The sequence below is a fragment of the Lutjanus erythropterus genome, chromosome 4 (assembly GCF_056507025.1).
Source record: "Lutjanus erythropterus isolate fLutEry1 chromosome 4, fLutEry1.hap2, whole genome shotgun sequence".
Classification (NCBI taxonomy): Eukaryota; Metazoa; Chordata; class Actinopteri; order Lutjaniformes; family Lutjanidae; genus Lutjanus; species Lutjanus erythropterus.
In genome coordinates this window covers 26964115-26988568 of record NC_139320.1, presented here as the reverse complement: position 1 = coordinate 26988568, position 24454 = coordinate 26964115, and the positions used below count along the sequence as shown (strand labels likewise).

The 24454-nt window shown below is 39.3% G+C and overlaps 1 protein-coding gene across 5 annotated transcripts in view; it reads right to left on the bottom strand.

Moving 5' to 3' along the window:
* aplp2 (amyloid beta (A4) precursor-like protein 2) overlaps nt 1–24454 on the bottom strand; it is a 104720-nt gene that overhangs the window by 43750 nt on the left and 36516 nt on the right. For all 5 annotated transcript variants that reach the window (XM_084717442.1, XM_084717444.1, XM_084717439.1 and 2 more), the window contains exons 2-3: nt 13464–13637; nt 10380–10509 (exon numbers count right to left, since the gene is read on the bottom strand). In XM_084717442.1, the coding sequence (XP_084573568.1) occupies nt 10380–10509; nt 13464–13637 (304 nt within the window). The remainder of the gene's footprint in view (nt 1–10379; nt 10510–13463; nt 13638–24454) is intronic.

Genomic DNA, 24454 nt, shown 5'->3' with positions numbered 1-24454 from the left:
TTCACAAAATGTGCGACAAAATGTAATTATAATGAAGTACTGTAGAGCTGCACAGATGACCTACACTGCAAAAAAAAAAAAACCTGTTTGTTTGGTACAGACACCAAGAGATGAAATTTTGATGCAAAAATGATCATTCCAGCTAATCATGAATCACACTGCAATCATAATATCTGTCAAAATAATCAGAATATGATTTGGTTTTTTTTACCATATCGTGCAGCCTTAACTATGAGGCAAATTAAAATGAATCACTGAATGATAAAGAGAAACCATTCAGGCTCAACAGTAAGGATTGCCTGCATAACTGGGGCAAGTAAAAGGCCATGTTGGGCTAGTGGATCTAGACATTCACTTGACTGTCAAATCAATGTCATTTTTCATGCAAAATAGCAGAAAAATGTTTTATGCCTCTAAATTTAAGAGATTTAAGGCTTTTTTTCTGTTATATTAAACTGAATATCTTTGGGTTTTGGACTGACAAAACTAGACAAATAAAGATATCACCCTGGACTTTGACAAACTGAGATGGACAGTTTTCAATATTTTCTGACATTTTATAGATGTTGCAGCCCTAAATTAAACATGACCATTAACTTCAGTCTTTGTTGTTGTTTGATAATCACAAATAAAGATAGAAAAATAGATTTCTGACCCGCATGCCCAACCAGACAAATGAAAAAAAAAATTAAAATGTTTTGAATGTTGAACCCTGAATTTGACAAACATTAAAGATATAAAAAATCTTTAACAGCATTATAAAACATAATTAAAATATGAATAACTTTACATTACAAGACATAAGCAACCAAAAAATAAAAAAAAACAAGTGAGTTAAAGAACTGAGCACTCAGACACAAAATGATTTAGAGAGTCTCGGTCAGGGACACTGAACTTGCTTTGCCTGGAGTCCAGGGGGCCAGTTAATTAACAAACATTAATAATAAAAAATATTTACCAGAAAAACTGAATACACATTAAAGGCTCATAACTCATCTTTCTTTGAAATAATTTATTTTCTGACTCATTAGCTCAACTTATTAACTATATTAAGTTGGTGCAATGGCTGACAAATAAATCTGAGATTTTAATGAATACTAAAAGATGAGCGTATTTAATCACCTTCAGTATGAAAAACAAATTTATTAGATCAGAAGTATGTTTGAGTAACTTTTGCTCCTCTTCAGCTAACAGTTGTTGTCCTCTGCACTTTGCACAGCTTGAAAGGTCATCACGAAAATCACAAAGATCAGATCATCTGTCTCTTTATTATGAACAGGCTCATTTATCCAGTCATACAAAACTGGCATAACCGTTCCTCCATCCAGGAACAAAAACAAGAAGGGCCTATCAGAAGCCAGACTGACACGTTTAAAATCATCTACAAATTACATGATTAAAAGGAGACATTACGTGAAATATATCCAGAGGTCTCTTGCCTCTGTGTGAAAAATGGGACTCTGGGGAAGGTAATTTACTTAACTGCTTCACTCTTTGTCCCAAGTTACAAGGTTACAGGATTGATATCATCTTTGTCTTTGTCAAAGATACTGAATGTTCACACAGACCCGATTTTAATCATTCTGGGGATATCTGAACACGGACTGATGGACGCACTTCATCTTGAGAGAATCCAATGGATCATTAAAGACGAGTTAAAAGGGGGTTTGAGAAAAAGCTTAGTCACTGATCTCGCAGACGGTGCCAAATCTTAATGGCATTTAGGAAGGGATGAGGGAGATAAGCGTGAGGTTTGTTACATGTTAAAGGTGTTTATTCTATGTTTGTATGGGAGAGGAGCATGTTTCATCTTTGAAAATGATGCTTCACAATAACAACATCTGAAACAGTACAGTTTCCTGTTGCAGGCTTTTGATTTTTGGCAGTGTGGCTGTGCATCCTTTTGTTTACATTTACATCACGGATTGAGCCTTCAAAGTGGATGAAATCTGATCTGCCACCATGAAAGGATTACATGAGGCAGACGTGACTGAAACCAGGAGGCAGCTGGAGATTGCTGTTACATAATAAAGGAAATAACATTTGCATTAAAACTCCTGGGTTTGACTTCAAGCTCACACAAAGAACTTTCCCATTTTATTTTAATAATTTTAACTGCAGGCAACGCCTGAGCTTTAAAGGGATAGTTTGGATTATTTGAAGTGGGGTTGTATGAGGTACTTATCCATATCCAGTGTATTACCTGCAGTAGATGACAGTCCACATGCCTGAATTTGTAAAGACAGAGAGGAGTACCAGCACTGAGGTGAAACAATGAACCACTGTGGACAGGATCAGCAGCAAAATCGATATCAGCTACCTAAAAAAAGGTCACCCTAAAAAAATCAACATACGTTTAAGTGTGTGCTATATGTAGAATATTTTTACAGCCGTATTTTACTGTCAGACAGCATTTTCCAGCAGAGAATTGCCCTTATATAAGCCAAATATCGCTCTCTCCAAACCAACCAAACTCCATAGGAAAAATCACCTGGCAAAAAATAGGAGCTGCAGGTCTAGAGCTGCCTCAAAAGGTTAGGTAGTTTGTGTTATTGTGTGACTTCAGTGTCTTAAAAAGTATGTTCAGATTCACCAAAGTCACACAACAACACAAACAAAGTAACAGATCGAGGCAGCAGTTGACCAGCACTTCCTTTGTTCTGGAAGGTAAAATTACTGTTCTTGCCAATGGAGTTTGGTTGAGTGTGAGAGTGAAAGCTAGTTGGCTTATATAACAGTGGTTTCCTGTCCTAAAGTGGTGAAAATATTCTAAATACAGTGTAGACTTGATGTCGCTGATATTTGCTTTTTTAGGTGGACCTTTTTGAAGTGACTAAAATACCTTCTGTTGCTTTATTACTGTTTCTCCAAACTCAGGGCGTGTCTGCTGGGAATACACTGACTATGGATAAGTACCTCACCCAATCCTGCTTTAAATAATCTGAACTATCCCTTTAATCATCACTGTATTATTTCCTTAAGCCTTACCTTTATCTAACCTTTCACAAGTTAAATTTGTGGCACTATCAGATAATCTTGCAATTGTGAAGGAATGTAGCTGTATTTTTGTCCACGGGCGAGTTTCAAAGTTCAGGCTCATTTCCAAACATTTCCAGAGGCAAAGGAGTGCTGACAGTCAGAGAGGTGTGGCGCTCTGAAACAAGCCCGAGTTTGTATCCATTATCAAACCTATTCGCAAACACAAGACTCTGCCGTTCTGATGATATCAGGAGTTGTCATTTTGCGTGCCCTGCCCTTCACTAAATCAACATCCAATGCTTAGTCAACAGGAAAGGCAAAGTACTGCACGTCTGTAAATGTTTTTAGTGAAATTCCACTTCTCCCCATTAAAACACTTCCTTAAAATACTTTGTTCCTGAAAAAGTCTGAGGTGGAAAGTAGCTCAAAGGTCAAGATCAGAGCAATATGCCTGAAATAAATATGATCTACTGCTGATAACTAACCAAAACATTTCCCTAAAAAAACAATGTATACTCGTAACCGACTAGAAGTGTGTGTTGGTGTCTGTATCTGCAGAGGCCCTGCCCTCTCCATGTATTCCTTTATTTTCTCATTATTTTGCCGTGCCCTTGTCACTCTGGACAAACCCAAAACATCTGTATTTGACATACTGGCATCTTTCTGGTGCCTTTACACACCTTCAAAGAAATTCTACATATAAGGTAAGAAACACTGAAAGTAAATTTGGTAACTCTTGATAATAACATCATTAACAGATAAATGGTAAATTGATAGATAATTAAACTTTTATATATGCTTTATAAACCATTTATTAAACAACTACAAAGTTAAATATCAGTTATAGCTTTATAATAGCCTTCCAAATAAGGTTGGACTTTCAAAATAAAGGCCCAAAAACTGCTTGGGTAGTTTTAGAAAAAGTTCATGCTTTGAGTTAAAATAAGTATTCTACTTACATAAGGTAGCATATGTGATGTATACAAGTGTATAAGGTATTATAATCATCGGTTGCAACTTTATAAACTTTATAATAATGTTTATATCCTGTTTATGAACTAACAATAAACTATCAACACTTTCAAACACCTGGTTTGTCTCTCTGATTTCTTGAAGGTTTACAAATAATTTTTTGTAATAAAAAATAATTGGTAAGTATATAAAATACTACAACGTGTGCAACAATAAACTGTTTACTAATTTAATTAGAATGGAACTGTGATCGTGTCTTATCAGCTATGATAAAATATATAATTATACTGTATTACACAAACTAATAAAATAACATAAATCATAGCATTACTGATAATTACCAAACAATTAATTGTCATGTCATGGTTTGTTTCAATAAAAAATTAATTCATTTACTAAGGCAGGGTGATATGTTTTATATCTGTTGTTGTATGTTATATATATATTTATAGAATATCTCAATTTTTTAGGCTATTCTGTAATATATATCTTGATATACACATTTTCTCTAAAATATCACACTGTAAATCCTCAATTAGTGCCAACATATGATGATCTTAAAGACTATGATGCATTGCTGTAGGTTAAACTACCCAACAGTATAGAAAAAAGATAATTATCTCAATCTAAACAGGTACAGCAGTAAAATGCAACATGCACATTAATGCAGCAGTAATATTAATACAAAAACATCAGATAAAATATTAAGAACTGACGGTAGGGCAGTATGGACAAAATCAATTTTTTTTTTAAGTGTAATACCTGGACACTGATACTATGCTTTAACAAATAATCATCAGTAATGTCGATATAATGACTACATGGTAAATACAAATAACAGAACAGCTCCAGTTCAGAAAATTACATCGCTTTACTGTAATGCAGCCTTAAAAAGCAGAAGAGGAAACGTGAACCAAAGATGTCCAAGATCAAAGATAGTTTCTAGTTTTATATCATGATATTGATATAATATCTATTTATTGCCCAGAATCAAACAATTTCCAATATATTAATGATAGTTCTTATAAAGTGTTACAGCAGCTTATAAATCTGTGTTTACCCAGAAAATGATCTCTTTGCGCAGCTGCTCTTTTCCAGCAGGAAGCTGCAACAGGAAGCTGCTGTCCCGTCTCTGTTGTCCCAGAAAGTTTCACCACCCCCCAACAATTTAGTTATTAAGAGACCGTCTGCCACGCGCACCAACCAACACTCGAGTTACACATCCGCTGCTGACTGTTCTCATCGTACCAGACATAATAATAAATAAAAAAAGTCTGTAAAATAATCCTCTGCTGTTTGACAAAGACATCATGCTGCAGGGATTAGAGTGCCATGGAACAAAAATCACATTGATTTGCGGAGCCATTGTTTGGGGACAGGAAACACGGAGGGATTGTGGCTCTGTGACTGAGCCTTTGCACGGAGAGATGGGATACAACAGCATCTCTCTCTCTCTCTCTTTACACTGAGCTCCTTCCTCGGTGCTTGCATTATTCATATAAACCTATTAACTTGACATGGGTGCTGGTCTGGCCTTTTTAATCATATCCTTCAAGCTATAGCCCACCTCCCTTTGGTCTATTTCACTTCTTTTTGATTCTACTATAATTAAAGTACACTGATGTCTATAAGGAAGGATATCTGATGTGCATGTACAACATGTGAACATGACAAATAATGAATAATTCAAAATCACTCTTCGTTGCGCTTGATATGATCGAGAAGCCTGACGAATGATGGCCTATAAGAGGTGAGGCGTGCCGAGGTGAGGTGGCAGAGGCATGCTGTGGCTCGTAACATACGATCAGAGCCCTCCAATTAAGCCCCTAACATGCTCCATTACATAATTAAGCAGAAACCCTCTCAATAGCCTCCTTCTCGCCAACACCTTATGTTTATCTTTCCTTCTCCATCTGTCTTCTCTGTTCGCTCAGCTCAGGCTCCTCATTTGCAACCCAGCGGAGCAGCAGAGGAGGCCTCCGTCATTTGATGGGGCACGAGAGTGCAGACCTTTAACGATGATGACAAAAAATGTGCAAGAACAAGCAATGAAGCTATTTAATTATAATAGGTGATGGGATTGTTTTAATTAAATGACAGTCACCGAACTGTTGCTGAATCATAATGAGGTGGTCCGGGGTTGTTGATCAATGAAACAGCTGGACAAGTGGACAGAGGACATCAGGTGTGGCAGGTAGTTAGAGAGACACGCCTTCAGAGTGGAAGGCTGCTCTCACACTACTATGTTTTCATTTTAAAATGCATTCATTTTGGTATGTGCAGGCCAAGTGTCCACACTACTACGGCATTTTACAACACCTAAACATTGACATAAATAAAGATGGATGCCATGTCTTCACTTCCTCCCCCTTTCATAGCATTAAAATCACTAATTAAAACCACAAAAAACACTTGGACAGAAATCATCTTTGGGAAAAATTTATTCTATGTGTACTTTGACGTTTTGGTCCCACCTATCAGCAACCGAGACACAGGATTTATCGCGCACTCCCTTCACGTGTCGCTTTTAACGTATCTAGATATCATGTATCTTGAGGTATCGATGGCCCAAGTACACAAAGCAAAGGAAGAAACAACAGACAACCAAAAAAATCTTGTGGCTTAAACTTCAGCTGGAACAGGTGGGCTGGTTCTCCCCCTTTTTTTGTTATTGTTGTTGTTCTTTCTTTCTTTCATTTTTCCGTCTGCTCCCTTTCACTTTATTTTGTCAAATAAATAAATGTATGACTTGTGCTGCAGCCAGCCACCAGGGGGTGATCAAAATACTTTGTCTTCATTTTTGAGGAGTTCTCATGTTATCCATTTCTATATACAGTTTCTGATCTGGACAAGCAGAAACGTCGACTTTTAGAAACAATGACGCAGACACAAACATGCATTTCCTGATTGAGTCTTTCATCCGTCAAACTGTGATCCTAACAGACTTTGTGAGTCTGTCTGTTTGATCACTTCAGTTTAAACACTATTTTATCTACCTTAGTTTTAATGCTTGTTTAAAAGTTCATATCTGTGGATGTCCAGTTCATAACTGATCTTTATCTGCCTTTCAATGTGCCTCCATTACCCCAAACTGGACTCTGATATCAGCCGAGTCAACAGCCTCAGCACCCAGTGAGCTTTATCTGATGTTACCATTGCTGGTGTTTTATTAAAAAAAGAGGCACTCATCCAGTCTGTGGTGAAAGTGAACAACTGATCAAAAGTTGATCTTCACTTTAGAATCCCTTTTAGACTTGCTGAGCCTGATTCTGGCAGGTTTGAACTGCTGACAACCACCGTGTGGACACCAAAACATGGCTAACACAGCTAGCAGCTATTTCCAAAGTTAGCATGTATGTTGTACTACCTGGGTGATGAGGGAAGACTGTGGAAAACTCAACTCCCCCGAGAAGTTGCTTCAGTCATAAATGTGTATCTGTACATGAAAATAATATATTTGTTTTGATGTCCAAGTGTTTGAAAGTTTGCTGCTAGCGTTGGTTAGCCAGCTGTTAGTGTTTTCAGCCACTGTCTTTAGACACAGAGGGACGTCGAAAATACAGTGATGGAATATGAGAATGTGAACAAGAGGTCCTTCGCTCATCATTTTTGTGCTGGTATCTGACTCCTTCCTGTTTATACCAGCATTTGCGTTTTCAGGCTGGTTAGTATGGACAGACTTTATTCCTGAAACGGTGGACGGAGATTGTTTTACAGCGATTTAAAATGAAAACATAGCGGTGTGGATGTAGCCCGCGATGAGAGCAAACTGGGGGAAATTTAGAGACTGATCCTGCATGCGAAGCTCTCTCATCTGTATTCCTGTCTCTTCCGCCGAGTGGACACTCCAGTTGTGGTGTTTGCTGTCCCATGAATTTCCCAAAAGCCTCCTCTTTGCGTTTGCCAAAAATGCTCCTGAATAGTAGCCCATTTCACAGTCCAGTGGAACTGCTAATAGCTTTTTCATCCCGGAAAGCGGCACAACTCAATCAGCAAGAGGCTTTCGGACAGAGGAAGGGTGCCGGGATGTGTTTGCAGCACAGAGGAAGGTGTTTTTTCCTTCCTGACATAACTTCACAAGGACTGAGAGGAACAATGTTTCTGAACTCTTATTTCTCTGTTATTGCAATCCTCAGAGGCAGCAGGGGGAGTGTGCTGTGTTTCTGTAAGTTAGGGAGCACAGAGGCATGTGGCCTGCAACGTCTGAGGCTCTATCTGACATTTAATAAAGCAGAATATAGCCATGTTGCCACTGCTGATTACAGTGATGCTGCAGGAGACAGAGGAGGCAGAGAGGTGTTTGTGACGGCACAGGCGAATGGAGAAATGGGGAGTAATAAACCAGGCCTCTTCGCAGACCTCCCTCGTGCTGACCCTGTGTGTCTGTGTGAGTTTATGGCCACTGTCTGAGGGGGGAAATAAGATTGTGCTTTATTGCTCAACAAGCCTCCCCAGCAATAATAGCTTTACCCCCTTAACCATCCGTTCTGAGAGACATTAGCTCCCATCCGGCATGGATCTGCTCAATCTGCAGCTCAAGGCCAGGATTAGTCAACTGAATCAGACTCTAATATTGCTCTCTGTCACCTGTGCCCGTGGCTAAGATGTATCATAATCTCTTCTTTCCCTATGTTGATCGAAAGGCCACCATAGAGACGGGGGACGAAGAAATAATACCTGATATGAAGGACCACTCATAGCCCTCTAAGTGGTTTTATCTCAGCCCTTCGACTACTTATTCGACCATTTTAACACAAAAATTAATGCATGTATGCAGTTTTTTTTTTCTTTCTGGTAAACCTGCTTAAAATAGGTGATCCATCTTTTTCCCTATTACCGCCAGACGAGCTTCAGTTTTTTTCTGATGTGTGCTGAAAAGCTGAGACTCATCTATGTGCAGGAGAGCAGACAGAAAGATGTGTCTGTTGTGTATTCAGCTCTCAGTGCTTTTGTAGCTTCTAACTGAATCTCTGTGGCTTAAAGTTTAGTTTCTCTCCCGCGTCGCTGTTTGTACTTTCAGGTATCTGCTTTATTTTACTTTATTTTTGCTTTTGGTCACATAGGAGTTGTGTTTAAGTACTTCTGATGAAAACACAACATTTCCCGATTTTGATGCTTCAAAATAAAAGCTTTTAGATAAGAAAATAAAATTCTGCTGTGCTGGGCTGAGACAAACCAAGCAGCACATAATTATGAAAAAGGAGCGAAAGAGTCTCAGAAGTTATCAGTGGAGGCGGCAAGCCTTCAGTGCTGCCACTGCAAAGGGGTGAAAATTAATTTGTCCTACCAGGTGTCATGTGTCCATCACTGACCCAGGAATGAATGCCGATTGAACCTATTCCCATTGAAAACAACAGCCTGATGTGATACCCTTTTTACACCAAAATCAGCATGTATAAGCAGGTTTTTGAAACGTGACAAAACCCGCTGAAAACAGTAGATTGGACCGTTTCCTATTGCCAGTAGACAAATTTGATGGCTCATGTAAAATTTAATCGATCTACTATCAAATTAACATCTGAAAAATGTTGCTATTTATGTTTCACAGGCTACACTCTTAGAAATAGGGGTTCCAAAAGGGGTTCTTTGTAAGACTAAGGATCCCATTAAGAACCCTTTTCATCCACAGAACCTTTTTTAGAAGAAAGAATTCTTTAAGGATTGTTGAAATCCTGGTTCTTTGTACCATAATATAAAAAGGTTCTCGGTAGAACCCTCTAGTTGATTATAGATAAAATCTTTGGAATATAAAAAGGCTCTGGGTAGAACCCCCCGGGTTGGATTCTTGTTAGTTTGCTTAGAAAGATAGAAAGGTTGTGGATAGAACCTTCAAAGAGGGTTGTAGGTGGAACCATTGTACTATAAAAGGGTTCTCTGTAGAACCTCTTACAGAGGGTTGTAGGTGAGATCTTTCACAGATGGTTCCAGATATAACCTTTTATGTTGGGTTCTAGGTAGAAGTCTTTGAGACTGTTCCAAGTGAGCTTTTATAAAAAGTTCTAACAGGAACCAAAAATGGTTGTCCTATGGGGACAAGCTGAAGAACCATATATGGTTCTAGTTAACAGCTTTATTTCTGAAGGTGTATGTAACGCTGTCAGAGAACATGGAACATGTTGCTGCGGAAATAAAACTTGTTGTTGTGGAGTCTGATTAAAAGATTAATTGATTAATTGATCATGAATTTTACCAATGATCGATTAAGGACAGAGCTGACAGTTTGCAGCCCTACACCATGGATCACCTGGGTGCCATGTTTCACTGCTAATCGGAGCTGGAGCCGATAAAACCCCCTGACTATTGCAGAGTCATTTGACCTGGCATTGAATGCTGATTGAACCCTTTCTCACTGAAGATACAAGCCAGATATCAGTGGGCCTAAGTAGGTTCCTGTCCAGTGTAAAAGCCACTTTAGTGTACAAGCTTACCTAAGCATTTGTAAGGCACCACGATATGGGCATGCCCTTTGCACACCTTCTTCTCCTTCTTGCACCAGTTCTCGATACGAATTGGCTGGTTGGCTTCCACCACATTTGTGATTTGGAGCTCAGGATACATCTGTTGGCAGGAGAAGCAGAGAATGTATATTAAATAATGAGAGAGGTATTTTGCATGTGTGTGTGTGAAGAGAAGGTGTGATAAGTGGGGCTTCAATGGGATCCTTTAATCCACACTTTATACTCTCTAGATGCCATCTGCTCAGCCATGAAAGAGCGCGCAATTTACACTTTCTCCAAATGCCATCAAAATGTCATCAATAAATGCAACTGAAGCTTGTGGGGAAGGCTGCTTGAAAATATATACAGCCCTGCTCCTTTTCTTGGACAGCTGCATCATAAACCATGACAGTAATACCAGCGGCCTCTTGGGTGAGAAGACACGGCAGGGGGAACGAGTAAATACGAGCGAGGAGGATATCCATATCGCAGGAAAAAACACGTCCTTTGTTGTAGAGACGGTGAGAGAAAATGACAGTCAGAGGGTCTGCTAATTGAAATGCCATCCACTACACTGTAAGCAATGTCTGTCTTTCATGAACAGCTCAATAGCCTCTTTAATTACAAATGACAGCTAAGTGAGACTTTTTCCACCTCACTAGCTCAACATAACCTGTTCTCTCTTCACAGAGCTTCCAAATATTAACTTTTTCTTTAATCTTGTATATTTTACAAATATTACTTTCACATCCTAGAAATGGCGCACTAATGGACATTATTCTCAATCTACAAACATTTCAGATCTCTGCTGACCTACAAAGCTGATTACGTAAACAGGAAGGAAATCCTGGCCCTCCAAAATACAAGAAAAAATAATAACACTGAGGACAGAAATATTAAAAACTGTATTGATTTACATTTGTAGATGTAACAGTGGTCGAAACGTGTATTTTTAAATGATTTGGCCTCTAAGATAAATGCTTTTTAATATTTCCTTCCTCACTGACAATATCATTTTTCTTATATTCTTCATGTCCCTGGATTGCCTTCCTATTTATCCTGTTTTTTTCCCCGTTTTCCAAGAATTTTGATCTGTGCTTGATTAAACAGAGCTGCTCGGCTGAACTAAAATGTCCTAAAGAAACCATCGTAGCTTTACACACTAAAGCAGCACAGGATGATGCAGAATTTGAGTTATAATTTTGCTCTGTGTGTTTGCTTAAAAAGGCTCAGTTGGATAAGACGACTGAGACCACTCTCAAATCTGTCCATTAAATATGAAGCTACAGCCAGTTAGCTTAGCTTAGCACAAAACAGGTGAAAACGGCTAGTCTGGCTTTGTCTAAACATCAAAATGACCAGCACCCCTAAAGTTCACAAATTAACAATTTATATCTTGTTATTCATTTAATCCAGTGGTTCTTAACCTTAACCTTCTTTTTCTTTAAACTATTTCAATAAAATTTATTTATTTTCAACTCAGTTCATTTCATTAGTTGTTTCTCCAGTAATATTAATGATTGAGTGTGTTTACCAATTTATCAATTATTAATTGATTATTACATTAATCACCTACTATTTTGGTAATCTGTTAATTGTTTTGAGTAATTTTTAAGAAAAAAAGTAAAAATTCTCTCATCTCAGCTTCTTATATGTGATTTTCTTTTTTGTTTTTTTTACTCCTCTCTGACAATAAACTGAGTATCTTCGGGTTGTGAGTCAAACAACACATTTGACATCAGAGGTTTTATGAAACACTGATTGACATTTTTCACCATTTTCTTACATTTTAAGACAAAAAACAATTAATCGATTAATCGACTGTGGTTGAGATGGTGAGAGATTAAACTACATCTGCACAGAGATGATCAGAAACCTTGATACTGTTAGAATCATCTATATATGGATATTAATAACCAGGTTTCTCTTGTTCCATGCAAACATCATATCCTGAATAAGATCAGAACCAGGACTTGCATGTAAACACGGTCCATGATAAAAATGAAAACTACCTTTGCTGAGGCGGGAAGGCATTATTATTCTTTTGTCTTTTGAAAGAAATAATAAATAAAGAACTTCATTTTTTTTTTTTTTTTTTTTTACCTTTTAGACATGAAAGTGGTTCGATCTTTTCATCTAACTCAGGAAAGTGAATAAGCGTATTTCCCAAAATGTCAGTAAATTACATCACACCACACTTCCTGTACGATGAATAGACTTTATTAACATACTTGGCTGGAAAAGTAGCAACCTGCTAACTGGAGCAATGAGACTTAACAGCAGCACATAGAAAGCAAATCCAACCATAGCAAAGGTGCCAACTGTAACGTCTAAAGACCGGATACCATAAAAATATGATATTTAAAGGACCAGTGTGTAGGATTTAGTTGCAGACTGCAACCAACTGAATAAAGCTTGCTGCACCCTATCTCTCTGACCGTGTAAGAGAGAGGCCATGAAGCTCAGTGTAACATGATGGCCTCCATGGAAGAGAACCTGTGGCCTCTGTAGATATAAACAGCTCATTCTAAGGAACGAAAACTCAGTTATTCTTTTTTAGAGGTGATATCTGAACATTAGATTCCATTTCTGCCAATATTATTCTTTATTTGGATCTACATTAGCTTCTGCAAAGCGGTCGCTACTCTTCCACGCAAAAACAACAATGAAAAAGACATCAATTTAAAATTGCACAGTATTAATGAGACAATAAAATTCAATATCAGCCCAAAATTAAGTGAAAGGACTCAACGCATTAAGTAAGAAATAAAGGAAATGACACTAGATCCCCCTAAATCTTACACACTGGACATTTAAATAAAAACATACATCTGTTATAAAACAAAGTCACCAGACCTCTGTCACTTTAAGCTGTGTAAAGTTACAGAGTGATACTGGCACCTGTGGGCGAGCACGTCCACCCTCAGTTCTCCTTTAAGTAATCTCATTGATTGTGCCTGTGATGAAAACCCAATCTGTCTCTTCCTTGTTCTAAACAGACTCTGGTGCTTGAGTTTCACCACTTCTATGAGACTGATTAGAGATTAGTGAAGTGTGTGCGTCGCGGTGACTCACCTCCTGGCAGTACTGCAGCACGCCCTCTTTGGTTCCTACGCAGCTCTTGGTTCCTGATGGGTCGGGTTCCCAGCGGCCGGTCTGAATGTTGACATGCATGTTGAGCTTTCCACAGAACATCGCCACCTGCGGCTCGGCCACGGCGAACCCCGTGCCTGCATTGGCTGCTAGTGCCTGACAGAAAGAACAGAGAGGGAGAGAAATGGTGGTTAATGCAATCAATCATTAGAGAGCCTTTAAAAACTGGGGAATATTGCTGCTGACAGACTTGGGATGCTGTCTGCCCCGCTCGCTTCTCTCATAAACTTTCTTATGAGCCTGACACAGGCGCCTGCTGTGAAGTCTGAACACATAAAGCAGATTCAGCTCATGCACCGTAATGGATAACTGTAGTAGACGTGATGAAGCAACATTGGAAGTGCCTGTCAACGCTTGGCTGCTGCTCCGACTCCACGCTGCAGTGCTGAGAGAGCAGAGGGGCTCAGAGAGGAGACAAATTAAATGCACCTCGGGAATGTTTGGCTAAGTTGATGGTTAAACGAGTAGGGGTTTGATTGGATTTGTGCACAATGTTTTTTTGCTCTGATGCCCATTGAGTGAGTGAAAGGCTGCACACAGAGAGCAGGAGAGAAGAAGCAAAAAAAAAAAAACTGCAGCCCGACATGCCTCACAAACCGGCGCATTCCTGGTCGAGGGCAGAGCTTTGCTCATCAGGCCTCCTGGGAATTAAATCTTTCCACAAAGGATGGATCATTTATTCTTCAAGGTAAACACTGATGCTTCCTGATCCGCTATCAGCTCTGCTGAACGTGCACTTACATAACAAAACAACTGACGAAAATAATGAAAACATATTCTGACATACCAAAGGATTTTTTTAAGAAAACATTTCTGGGATTCGCTACTAGAATCCATGTTTGTTTACCTCCCAACCCTCAGAACATGAACAGGAAACCTGCTATCTTTCCTCCCTGTTGTCCTTCCTGTCATCATTTACTGAACGCAGCAGTTCCTCCGTCAACGAGCAGGAAGCAGGAACACCCAATCTGTCAGTCCGCTCAAAATAACTTCATACAAGGGTTTATCTGATCCTGATACCAATATCCGAAAATGTTTCCAGTACTGCCTAAATGTGGTATCAGCATTTCAGAGTACGCAAGTCTATACGTCAGTCCGATAACACGTCATTTATTAACCCCAAAATGGGACACTGCTACCTCCCAGCAGCATCCCACGCACCGTTTTTTTTCCCAGGATGTTGAAGTCATGTTTTATGGCATTCATTCTCTTGTATGTATGTATATGTTTATGTTTCATAAATGTTTTAAACTGAACAAGGCTGCACAACATTCACAGTCATCATATCACGTCCATACAGGGTTAATAGTGTACAGCTGTTAAAGTATAATAATGATAATGCCTGGATCACTGTTTCCACCCAAGTGCACCTAAACATTCAAACAATAAACCGTACACAAATGTTTATCTTTTACGGTGCCCTTTTTAGTTTTTTAATGAAGACATGACAGTTTAATTAAGTTGTATTTCTTCAAGGAAACAAGTGAGCGAGTCTGTTTCTGCCGTGTTATCAACATGAGCTCAGGCAGTAACTTAAAGAGTAACTGTAACTAAAACTGAGTATTCCCTACAATAAATGAAAAAAAAAAGAGTTTATACACACTTATATTGCTGTGTTGTCAGCCTATTAGCTTCTACTTCTTGTAAAGCATGTTAAGAGTTAAATGTACAAGTTAAAACTTCTGGTCTTGTTGGTGGAGCATGGAGGCTGTTAGTCCTCTGTAGAGGCCTTTGCTCCATGTTATTCCACCACTCTCTCTCCCTCTTTCCTGTCATATAAATATAAGGCATAAAGGCCCTCCAAAAATATAAATAAATACATAAGAAAAACAATAACCCAACAACAAAACTCTGTTGTTAAAATCTCACCGCAGGGATTAGGTGTGAGTCAGAAAATAGCAAAGCGATATGCAAAGTTCAGGTATCAGTATCAGGAAGGAGAAAATGGTATCGGAACATCTCTACTTTATGCCACTCACTACTGAAAATGGACACCAACTGTCCGACACCACTGTGTAATAATCAGCTTCCACATGATTGCCCTTCAGATGATACGGTGTGTCGCGAGCATCAGTCAACTCATCAGCTCCTCATTGAGACAATAAGTCACGGCCTGCTAACGCCCGCCTGATGCTGCAGGGGTGTCACAGCACGGGAAGCTCTAATGAATCAGCGAGGCGGTGTAGCTCTGGATGACAAACCCTCCCAAAACACACACCAGGGAGCCTCCAGACAGGAAGTGGAATGGAACTGATCCCCTCTTGATTGTCATAATGTCATTGGGCTGAGTAAACAGGCTTCAGCCTCGGAGAGAGATCAAGACAATGAGCGAGGACTGTTGGACTCAAACGTCTGACCGCTCGCTCGGTCCTCAGCGCTCGAGGAGGAGAGGCGGGCGTGCAGAGGTGTCCTCTGCAGCGCACAGCCAAGGAGAAAACAGCTGAAGAGGGAGACTTGAGTAACAGCGTGTTAGACAAAGCTCTCCGTCTAATTCTGCGCAGGCTCCCAGGCTGATAATGGGCGCAGAACAGAGTAGAGCGAGGACAAAACAAGTGCTGTGTAATCAGCAGTTGGCTGTAGCGTGTGATGAGCCGCAGAGCCAGCCAGAGCTGAGTCTGCACGCATACACACACACACACACACACACATCAACTGAATACAGCTACACAGAGGCGGGTACATTCAGCAGCACGAGCACACTGGTGCCCACGCAAACACACAACAAACATGCATACAGGCACATGTTTCTCCACGTAGGCAGGCAAACACTCGCTGGACTGTCTCGATTTGGTCCTAGAGGCACAAACAGCCTCAGATTCAACCTCATTTCCCCTCCTTCCTCCATCTCCACATCTTTGTCCTGCTCCACTCCTCCCTCTCTGCACCACCAAGGGCTTGTTTGCTCTCCTCCCTCTTATTCCTCCCTCTCATTCCTTTGTGAGATTGGCTCAGGGTGTCTGAGAGGCAGAGAGGTGGGGAGGAAATGAGGGACGCAGAGAACCACATTAAACAAGGGAGGCGGTGACATAGCCTGACCACAAGTAGACTCTGCGGCTGTGGAAAAAACAAGTGTCAGGGCCTTCCTCGCTACACCGCTCCACTTAAGTGGTAAAGTCTCAGTGTGTCTTTAATTCTTCAACAATAGAGACAGAGTGGAGGTGGGCTACACTGCTGTCTTAAATCTGCAGTCACGTGTATGTTAGTTAAGAAAAGAGCTGCTCTTGGATACAAGAGAGGAGCCATGGGGGGCAGCAGAGAGCATAAAAAGTGACAACACAGCAGGGCAGAAGAAGAAAGTTGTCGACCGCTTAAACCCACCACCATACTGGACCTGGCGAGACTGGCCTGAGAACAAATACATGTAAATGGTTTGAGCTGCATTTTTCTGGATAAAAATCACTGTAATGTTTGCATTTCTCAAACTTTTAACTGATAATGATGTTAGGGAATAGAAGAATGCCAATATCGATAGGACGATATTGCAATGATCCCTGAAATGTGGTTTTCAAACAATTGTGACAAAGAGATGTAAATAAAGGCAGGATATTATACAGTAAAATGATTAAAATAATAATTATACAATAAAATTTACGGACCAAAATGATATTGGGAAACTAAAACAGTAAACTTTCACAGGTATTTTTAATCATCATAAGTAGAGCTGCAATGATTCATCGATTGTTAACCAGTTATTAAATTAATTATCAACTATTTTGGCATTTTTTTTTAAAGTAAAAAGTAAAAAGTCTAATTTCAGCTTCTTAAATGTGAATATTCTCTGGTTTGTTTTTACTCTTTTATGACAGTAAACAGAATATTTTTGGGTTGTGGACAAAACATTTAAGGACGTCATTTTGAGCTTTGGGAAACTGATTTAATTTTTCACCATTTTCTCACATTTTAACATAAACAACTATTAATAGATTAAATCAAGAAAATAATCAACCAATTAACTCTGAAAATAATCCTTAGTTGTAGCCCTAATTATAAATAACTATAAATTCAAAACATATAGGACAACATGGTGATCCGATGCTGTGATCACAACAATTAACACAAATTCAATCAATGCAACTTTTCCACAAATTTAACCAGCCATTATAGCTTCTATGGGTCATAGCAGTGCCCTCTGCAAACGTCATTTCACTGAGTCAGTGACATTTATTTATCCTCTGTCAGCTTTTATATTTCATACTTATGTGTTCACTGTTTTAATTCCAAAAATATTTTGCTTCTTTGGGGAATACCACTCAGCTGTAGGTGCACTCGGTGAGATTAATTAGAACACTCAGAACAAAGTGCGGTTTTATTCTTCATTTATTTATTTATTTGCAATTTTGACTTGTTCCTGCAATTTTATAGCCAAAAAAAACACACACCTAAAAACACTGCAAGATGCAAAAACGCTGCCTGGAGGACAAAAACGAGTCCTGAAGGGACTGTCAAGAGGTTTATGATCTACATGAAGTAGTTTTTTTCATCATGAACCCACTCATGAATATTGAAATGACTGAGAAATAAACATAGAAAAAGCGCAGCTCCCTCATTTACAGGCCAGTCCTGCAAACCTGTCCAATATGGCGGTGACGCTGACATATGATCCAAAGGCCAGTGCGGCGTCTACGTATGTCTGTCTATGATCTGTGGTCACCGTCTCATTACCAGCGACACTTGAACCAGAGGGACGACCGGCCTTAACAAAACAGACAGGACAGGCGGTTCTCCTGACTCTGACATCCTTTAACACAAAACACTCGTGTAGGAAAAATAATCAACTTTGTTCTTGAGACGACATGTTGAGAGTTTTGGTCTCATCTCGAAAACTGACAGGATCTTCTCTTGGTCGTGACTCAGTCTTCTTTGGACAGGCGTGACTCAAAAATTTATTTCAAGACCGGTTGAGCACACAGCTATAGTGTCATCATCACAATTTTTTACATCATCCAAGACCGATTTGTTCCATCGACCAGCGGAGGCCGGTGAAATGGAATCAGAGGAGGAAAAATGAGAGGAAATAGAAGTTACTGTCAGACTCAGAAGGGAGCCGGCTCGCTGAAGATGAGAGTTTTGGTCGTGTTTTCCTTTTCACTGTGATTTGATGTAACTGAACTCCTCCTTAAAGGTCACATGAAATAACTTTGACAGTAAGATGCTTTTGCAGTTTGTCGTGTTTCCACATGAAACAGAAGTTCAGGGCAGAGCTGCATGCCAATAGTGACTTCATCTTAAAGTTCAGAAGTGGTGAAACAAACACTGCAAACTTAACACTGATGGTAGCCCTTGAGGATCAATTGGCTTCTAATTTCAATGTTTTAATGTAGAAAATCATTGATGATTCAGATACAAAAGGTATTTTAGCCACTTAAAAAATGTCAATATCAGTTTAAGTGTACACTATACTTATCTACACTATACAAATATTTTCACCACTTTTCCTTGCTGTCAGACAGCCTTTTCTGACAGAAAACCACTGTTACATAAACTAAACATTGCTCTCTCAAAATCCACCAAACTCCATTGGCAAAAACAGAAATTTTACTTTGCAGAACACAGGAGTTGCTGGTCAATCTTTTAGTTTGTTTGTGTTGTTGTGTGACTTTGGCGTTTTAAACTGATAGTTTGGATTCGCCAAAGTCACACAATAAACAAAAGCAACAAACAGAACGAAGCAGCGGTTGACGAGCGACTGCCGTGTTCTGTGCTGTAAAATTACTCATTTCAGCTGTGGAGTTTGGTTGGTTTTCAGAGAAGAGGATTCAGCTTGCGTAATGGCAGTTTCCTGTCAGAAAAGGTTGTCTGATGACAAAGTAAAGCCCTGAAAATATTCTAAATATAGCACACACTATAGCAAACACTGCTGCTGACCCCGTACACAGCAGGTTCTCCTCTCTACTTCTCTATACCGGGAGCATGCTGACTGCCAGCTAATACACTGAGTATTGATCAGTGGTACAACCCCACATCAGATAATTCAAACCATCCCTTTAAGGCTCTGAGGGTTAATTCACCAGGAGATTTTATAAGATGGGAGGGGTTGACTGGATCGCCCCAGGAACTGTAATCACGTTTTATTAACTGGGATCAAACAGATGAGTCATCAACAACATTTTGACAGGTTACAGGAAGAGAAAAGGAATGTGGATACAAAACAGGATGCAACGTTAATGGGGTTTTTTTTTCCCCACTTGCCTGGTTGAGCAAGAGGGCCAGAAGTCTTTTTATTATTATTAATTTCTGAAAGTTCAAGGTGATGTCTTTGAATGTCTTGTTTTGTTGGTCCAAAACCTAAAGATATTCAGTTTAATATGATAATAAACAGAGAAAAAGGTTGTTATTTTTTTTTTTTTCTTTTCTTTTCCATTAACCAAATTTCTTAACCAAATGTATCGCTGTGTTATTAATATTGTTCTTCCTTCATCTTGATTGGATTGTGGAGTGAGAGGGATATACAGTAGCTATAAAGTTTTTTCTGTCCTTCAGGATTCAAGAGCTTTATTGTCTTTGTGCAGGCACAGTGAAACTGCAGCTGTGTTATTCTCACGTGGTGCTTGTACTCACACACGCTTACAAATTAAGATTCACACATATTTAGGTGGAATAAATAGATAGAACAAAGATCTTGGTGATAGCAGTTGCAGAAAGTGCAAAAACAAGCAACGGAGGGTAAAGGTGCAGTTCAGAATAAGAGTTTAGTAAAGGGCAATAGTGGTACAAAATAAGCAATAGAGAACATGAAGGTACAGAAGTAGGCAACATAAGGTGAGCACTAAAATAAGCTATATAAAGAATGAAAATAAAATACAGTTAATAGCAGAAAAGTACAATACAAACACAAGTAAATACCCATAATCCTTATGAGTTACTACGGTAGAGGACTACAAATTGAACAAAAAGCAGAGAAAAGCAGGAAATCTCCATATTTGAGAAGTTGAAATCTGCATTTTCTACCATTTCTGCATGACAGATTTCTTATACTGTTAATCCCTTATAAAAAATAGCTTAATTCTTTTTTTACAGCTTGCTGAGTTGGGCAAGTGAGTGGCTAGATTTACAAGCCCGACGTGGCATTTTACTTGCCCTGGTCAAGTGGGCAATCCTTCTTTTAAGCCCGGAGATGTATTTGACACATAATAATAATTCTCCATTTTAATAAAGTACTGTCATTATTTTTTTCCTCCTTTTTGATCCTCTTTTAACATGTTGAACTGCACTGCATTGAAATATCTGCATTAGCAGTTAGGTTTACCTGCTTTCTTTTGGTGTAGAGAGATGGAAAAGCTCTAGTTTTGGTCTCTAATGCAGCACCTCCAGACACAAACACACAGCTACTGGAAAAATACGCCGCCACACCTAACAGGCGCAAGTCATCAAGCATCCATCTCTCATTACTGACTCACCGTGAGATGTTATATCATGTGTAAGTGTGAACACCTGCCGCTATGTGGAGGCTTAGCGAGTCAGAGGGAGAGACAAAAGAGGGGAAGAGGGAGTGGAAGTTGGGAAAAGGGAGAGGCAGCGAGACGGAGGAAAAGCTCACGCAGAATACAGTAAATAGACAACGGCAGCGGGGAACGTGTGTGCAGATTGGCTTACGTCCCGGCTCGACATATTACTCCCAAATGAACGCAGACTGTAATGCAATAAAGAACGGGCGTGAGGCGGCGTGAACGCGGGAGAGACAGGCCTGCCACCACAGACGCTTGTCAAAAGCTGTGTGGGCTGAGGATCATTTAGCTCGTTTTCACTCTTTACTGCAAACACACACTAGTCTGTCGCCGCTCTCCCAGTCTGCCTCCAGCACACAAACACGTTTTATTAGGCTGCTCTGTGTTCCCGGCCAAGTTTCACACAAAACAAGCCGAGACACGACGGTGAAGTAACGCACGGGAACATCATGCACACACAAACACTCCTTTTTATCCTCGTAACAGATAAATATACCTTATGAGCCTAGATCTCTAATGAGCGACGCAAACACACACAAACACACACACATTAGAGGTAAATCTGTCTTCTTTTCTAGTGGAAAACATCCAGTCACACTCAAAGCAGGAGACTTATGTTCAGTGGTGGAATGTAACTAAGGAAATTTACTCAAGTACTGTACAGTTCTGAGGTATTTGTACTTTACTCGGGAAATTCGCTTTTATGTTACTTTGTACTTTTACTCAACCACATTTTGGAATCCAATTTTGTACTTTTTATTCCACTATATTTAAGCTATTTGACAAAATTACTGGTTTGCAGATTATTATTATAGTGATACAAAATAAAAATCAGTGCTTATTTGAAGGGGTGTGCATAAGACTGTCATTACACTGTCATAACCTGACACTGGCCTATCAAAACTATATCTGTTTACATCTGTGTTGTCATATATGTTGCCTAATGTGCACCAATCTGAAAACTTAGCAACAGTTTATTTGAAGTGGTGTGCGCAACACTGTCATTATACTGTCACAACCATGTCATAACACCTGGTAAGAACATGAAGGAGTCTTTGTTAATGTTCATGACTGTTATTAAGAGTCATTTTGTCAATTATGACATTGTTTTAGATGTCTTTGTTATGACAACTTGACATTTATCGAGACAAAAATGTCTATAGTGTTATTATTACATTAGGTAACTCTATAAGCTATATCACCTTGGTGCTGTACTCTGTTGTCAAACGGGCCTTAAAACATTTAATGACATCTTTATGGCAAGTCCAAAATGTACCACTTCACTTGAGGTCTTGGAAAGTATTCATGACACACACATAATAGTCTCATGACGGCCAGTGTCAAAACTAACCACATATATCAGTTTAATGTCATGTTAAAACATAAAGCTTAACAATTTCTTTAAGTCTGATTATATCAAGTTGTCATAACAAAGACATCTCAAACAATAATATATATAATAATTTATATTGTACTGTTATGGATTAAGCTGCTACACATAATAAAATTAGCACCAGCTGCAATATTAGTGATGCATCAATAACAATATAATATGATATAATATCATAATATGGTGCAATCAGTATTTCTATTTTTGGTACTTTAAGTATATTTTGATGCTAACACTAATAGTGCGTAAGTAAGTTTTGTAATGGAGTATTTTTACACAGTGATCTTGCTATTTTTACCTAAAGCTACTACAAGGAGTTTATAACTGGTTATGAAACAGTCACAATATACTCCAGATACGTCTATATGACCTACATAAGATAACAAGACGATCTGCGAAAAAACTCCCTGCAACTGCATCGGATTCTTTTTGAAATCAAATGAAATGAGCCTCTTAACATTTTCCCAGGCAGTGAGTCAAACATTAGCCAGTTAAAAAGAAGGAGAATATTTTTACTTAGATAATTTAAATTTTGATATAATATTTTGTGGTTATGGCAGAGAAAACACGGCCACTTTTGTCCAGAGGAGGCTCCAAAATCAACACAACGTGAAAGTTCCTTTAGCAACTTTAAATAAAAGATCTGAGTACTTCTTTCACCACTGGTGATGTTAATTTTTATTACAGAAAATTTACTTTTACATTACATGATAAGTCATTTTGTAATGCATATTAGACCCCAACCATAGCCAGACGTCTCTCCACGGCGCTCAGTGCAGGAGATTCGTCTGGCTCCGCACATACGCATTCTGCTATAGAGGAAAAAATGCCCTGACTAGTTTGCATTTCTGGACGGCACAAAGCCCAGATTGCAGTGACCAGAACATTTGCACGTTGCGAGGTGAGTTCTGGCATTAAAATGACCACATCACCACAAAAGAAAAGGTAACAGCTGTTAGCTTGTTTACCTCTGTACCAATAGCAACCAAGGCGCTAATTTGTTGTTTTCAGCATGTAGGTTGCAACTGGGAGGTCGCTCTCTTGTTTCCTGGAGAGTTTGAAAACTTAGATAGCGGCTGCTGCGACACCGCAGTGTGCGTTCGGTGAGTCAGACTAGAGTCACACATATCTTAAAAATAATTAGAAATATATACAGAGTAAAGTTAAATTTCTCTGCAGGATTTCTTCTCAGTGATTTCCATTCCTTGCCGTGTGATTGGCAGAGAGTAAAATGAATGCATTCATATGAAAATGCTGAACGCAGCCGCAATGAAATAACGATAAATCAGAGAAACTTTGACAAAAACCAATTTGGGGCTCTACATCTACTGTGATAGATTATTTAGCTCAGCAGCTCTCGAGTCGGTGGAAGCTGTTTTTCTGCGCTGTACAAGAATAAAAGACAGAAAACGGCCTATTCTGAATGTTCTGAAAGGCAGGAAATGAAGCCTGATATCTTCAACAATGGTGATTGTATGCAGACACCAGCAGGGATAATAGAAAAGGGAAAGTGAGATGAAGAATACTGGCACAAACTTCCAAACAGGTAGTATTCCTTAATGAGGTTTTAGAAAAACCCTCCTGGGAGCGGTACGGGTCAGTTATTACATGACCTACCACACAGCACCTGGGCAGGATCCAAAGAAGCTAATCCAATCTGTGTGTGTTTGTGTGTGTATTTATAAGTGTGTGAGTGTGTGTGGTCTCAGGTCAACCACTCAGGGCAGCACGATCAGCGGTGTGTGAGCTCAGGACACACACACACACACACACACACACACACACACTGAGGAAATAAATAAATGAGGGCCATGATGTCCAAAACACTGCAGCCTGTGTGAGCGTTTGTGATGATCCTCCAATACAAACACGCAGGCGGTCACCCTCAAATCGCCAAAACAAACTACACGCACACGAATTCCTCCGTGAACACACAGTCTAATGAACAGGTTAGCCCGGCTGACATTTCTGACAAACATAATTTCTGCTAAATTGCCAGTGTCGCATACGAAAACAGCCCCACTGTCTGCAAACCTTTGCCCGCTGAGCGGTGGCAACTCGTCTAATTTTGGCGGAGG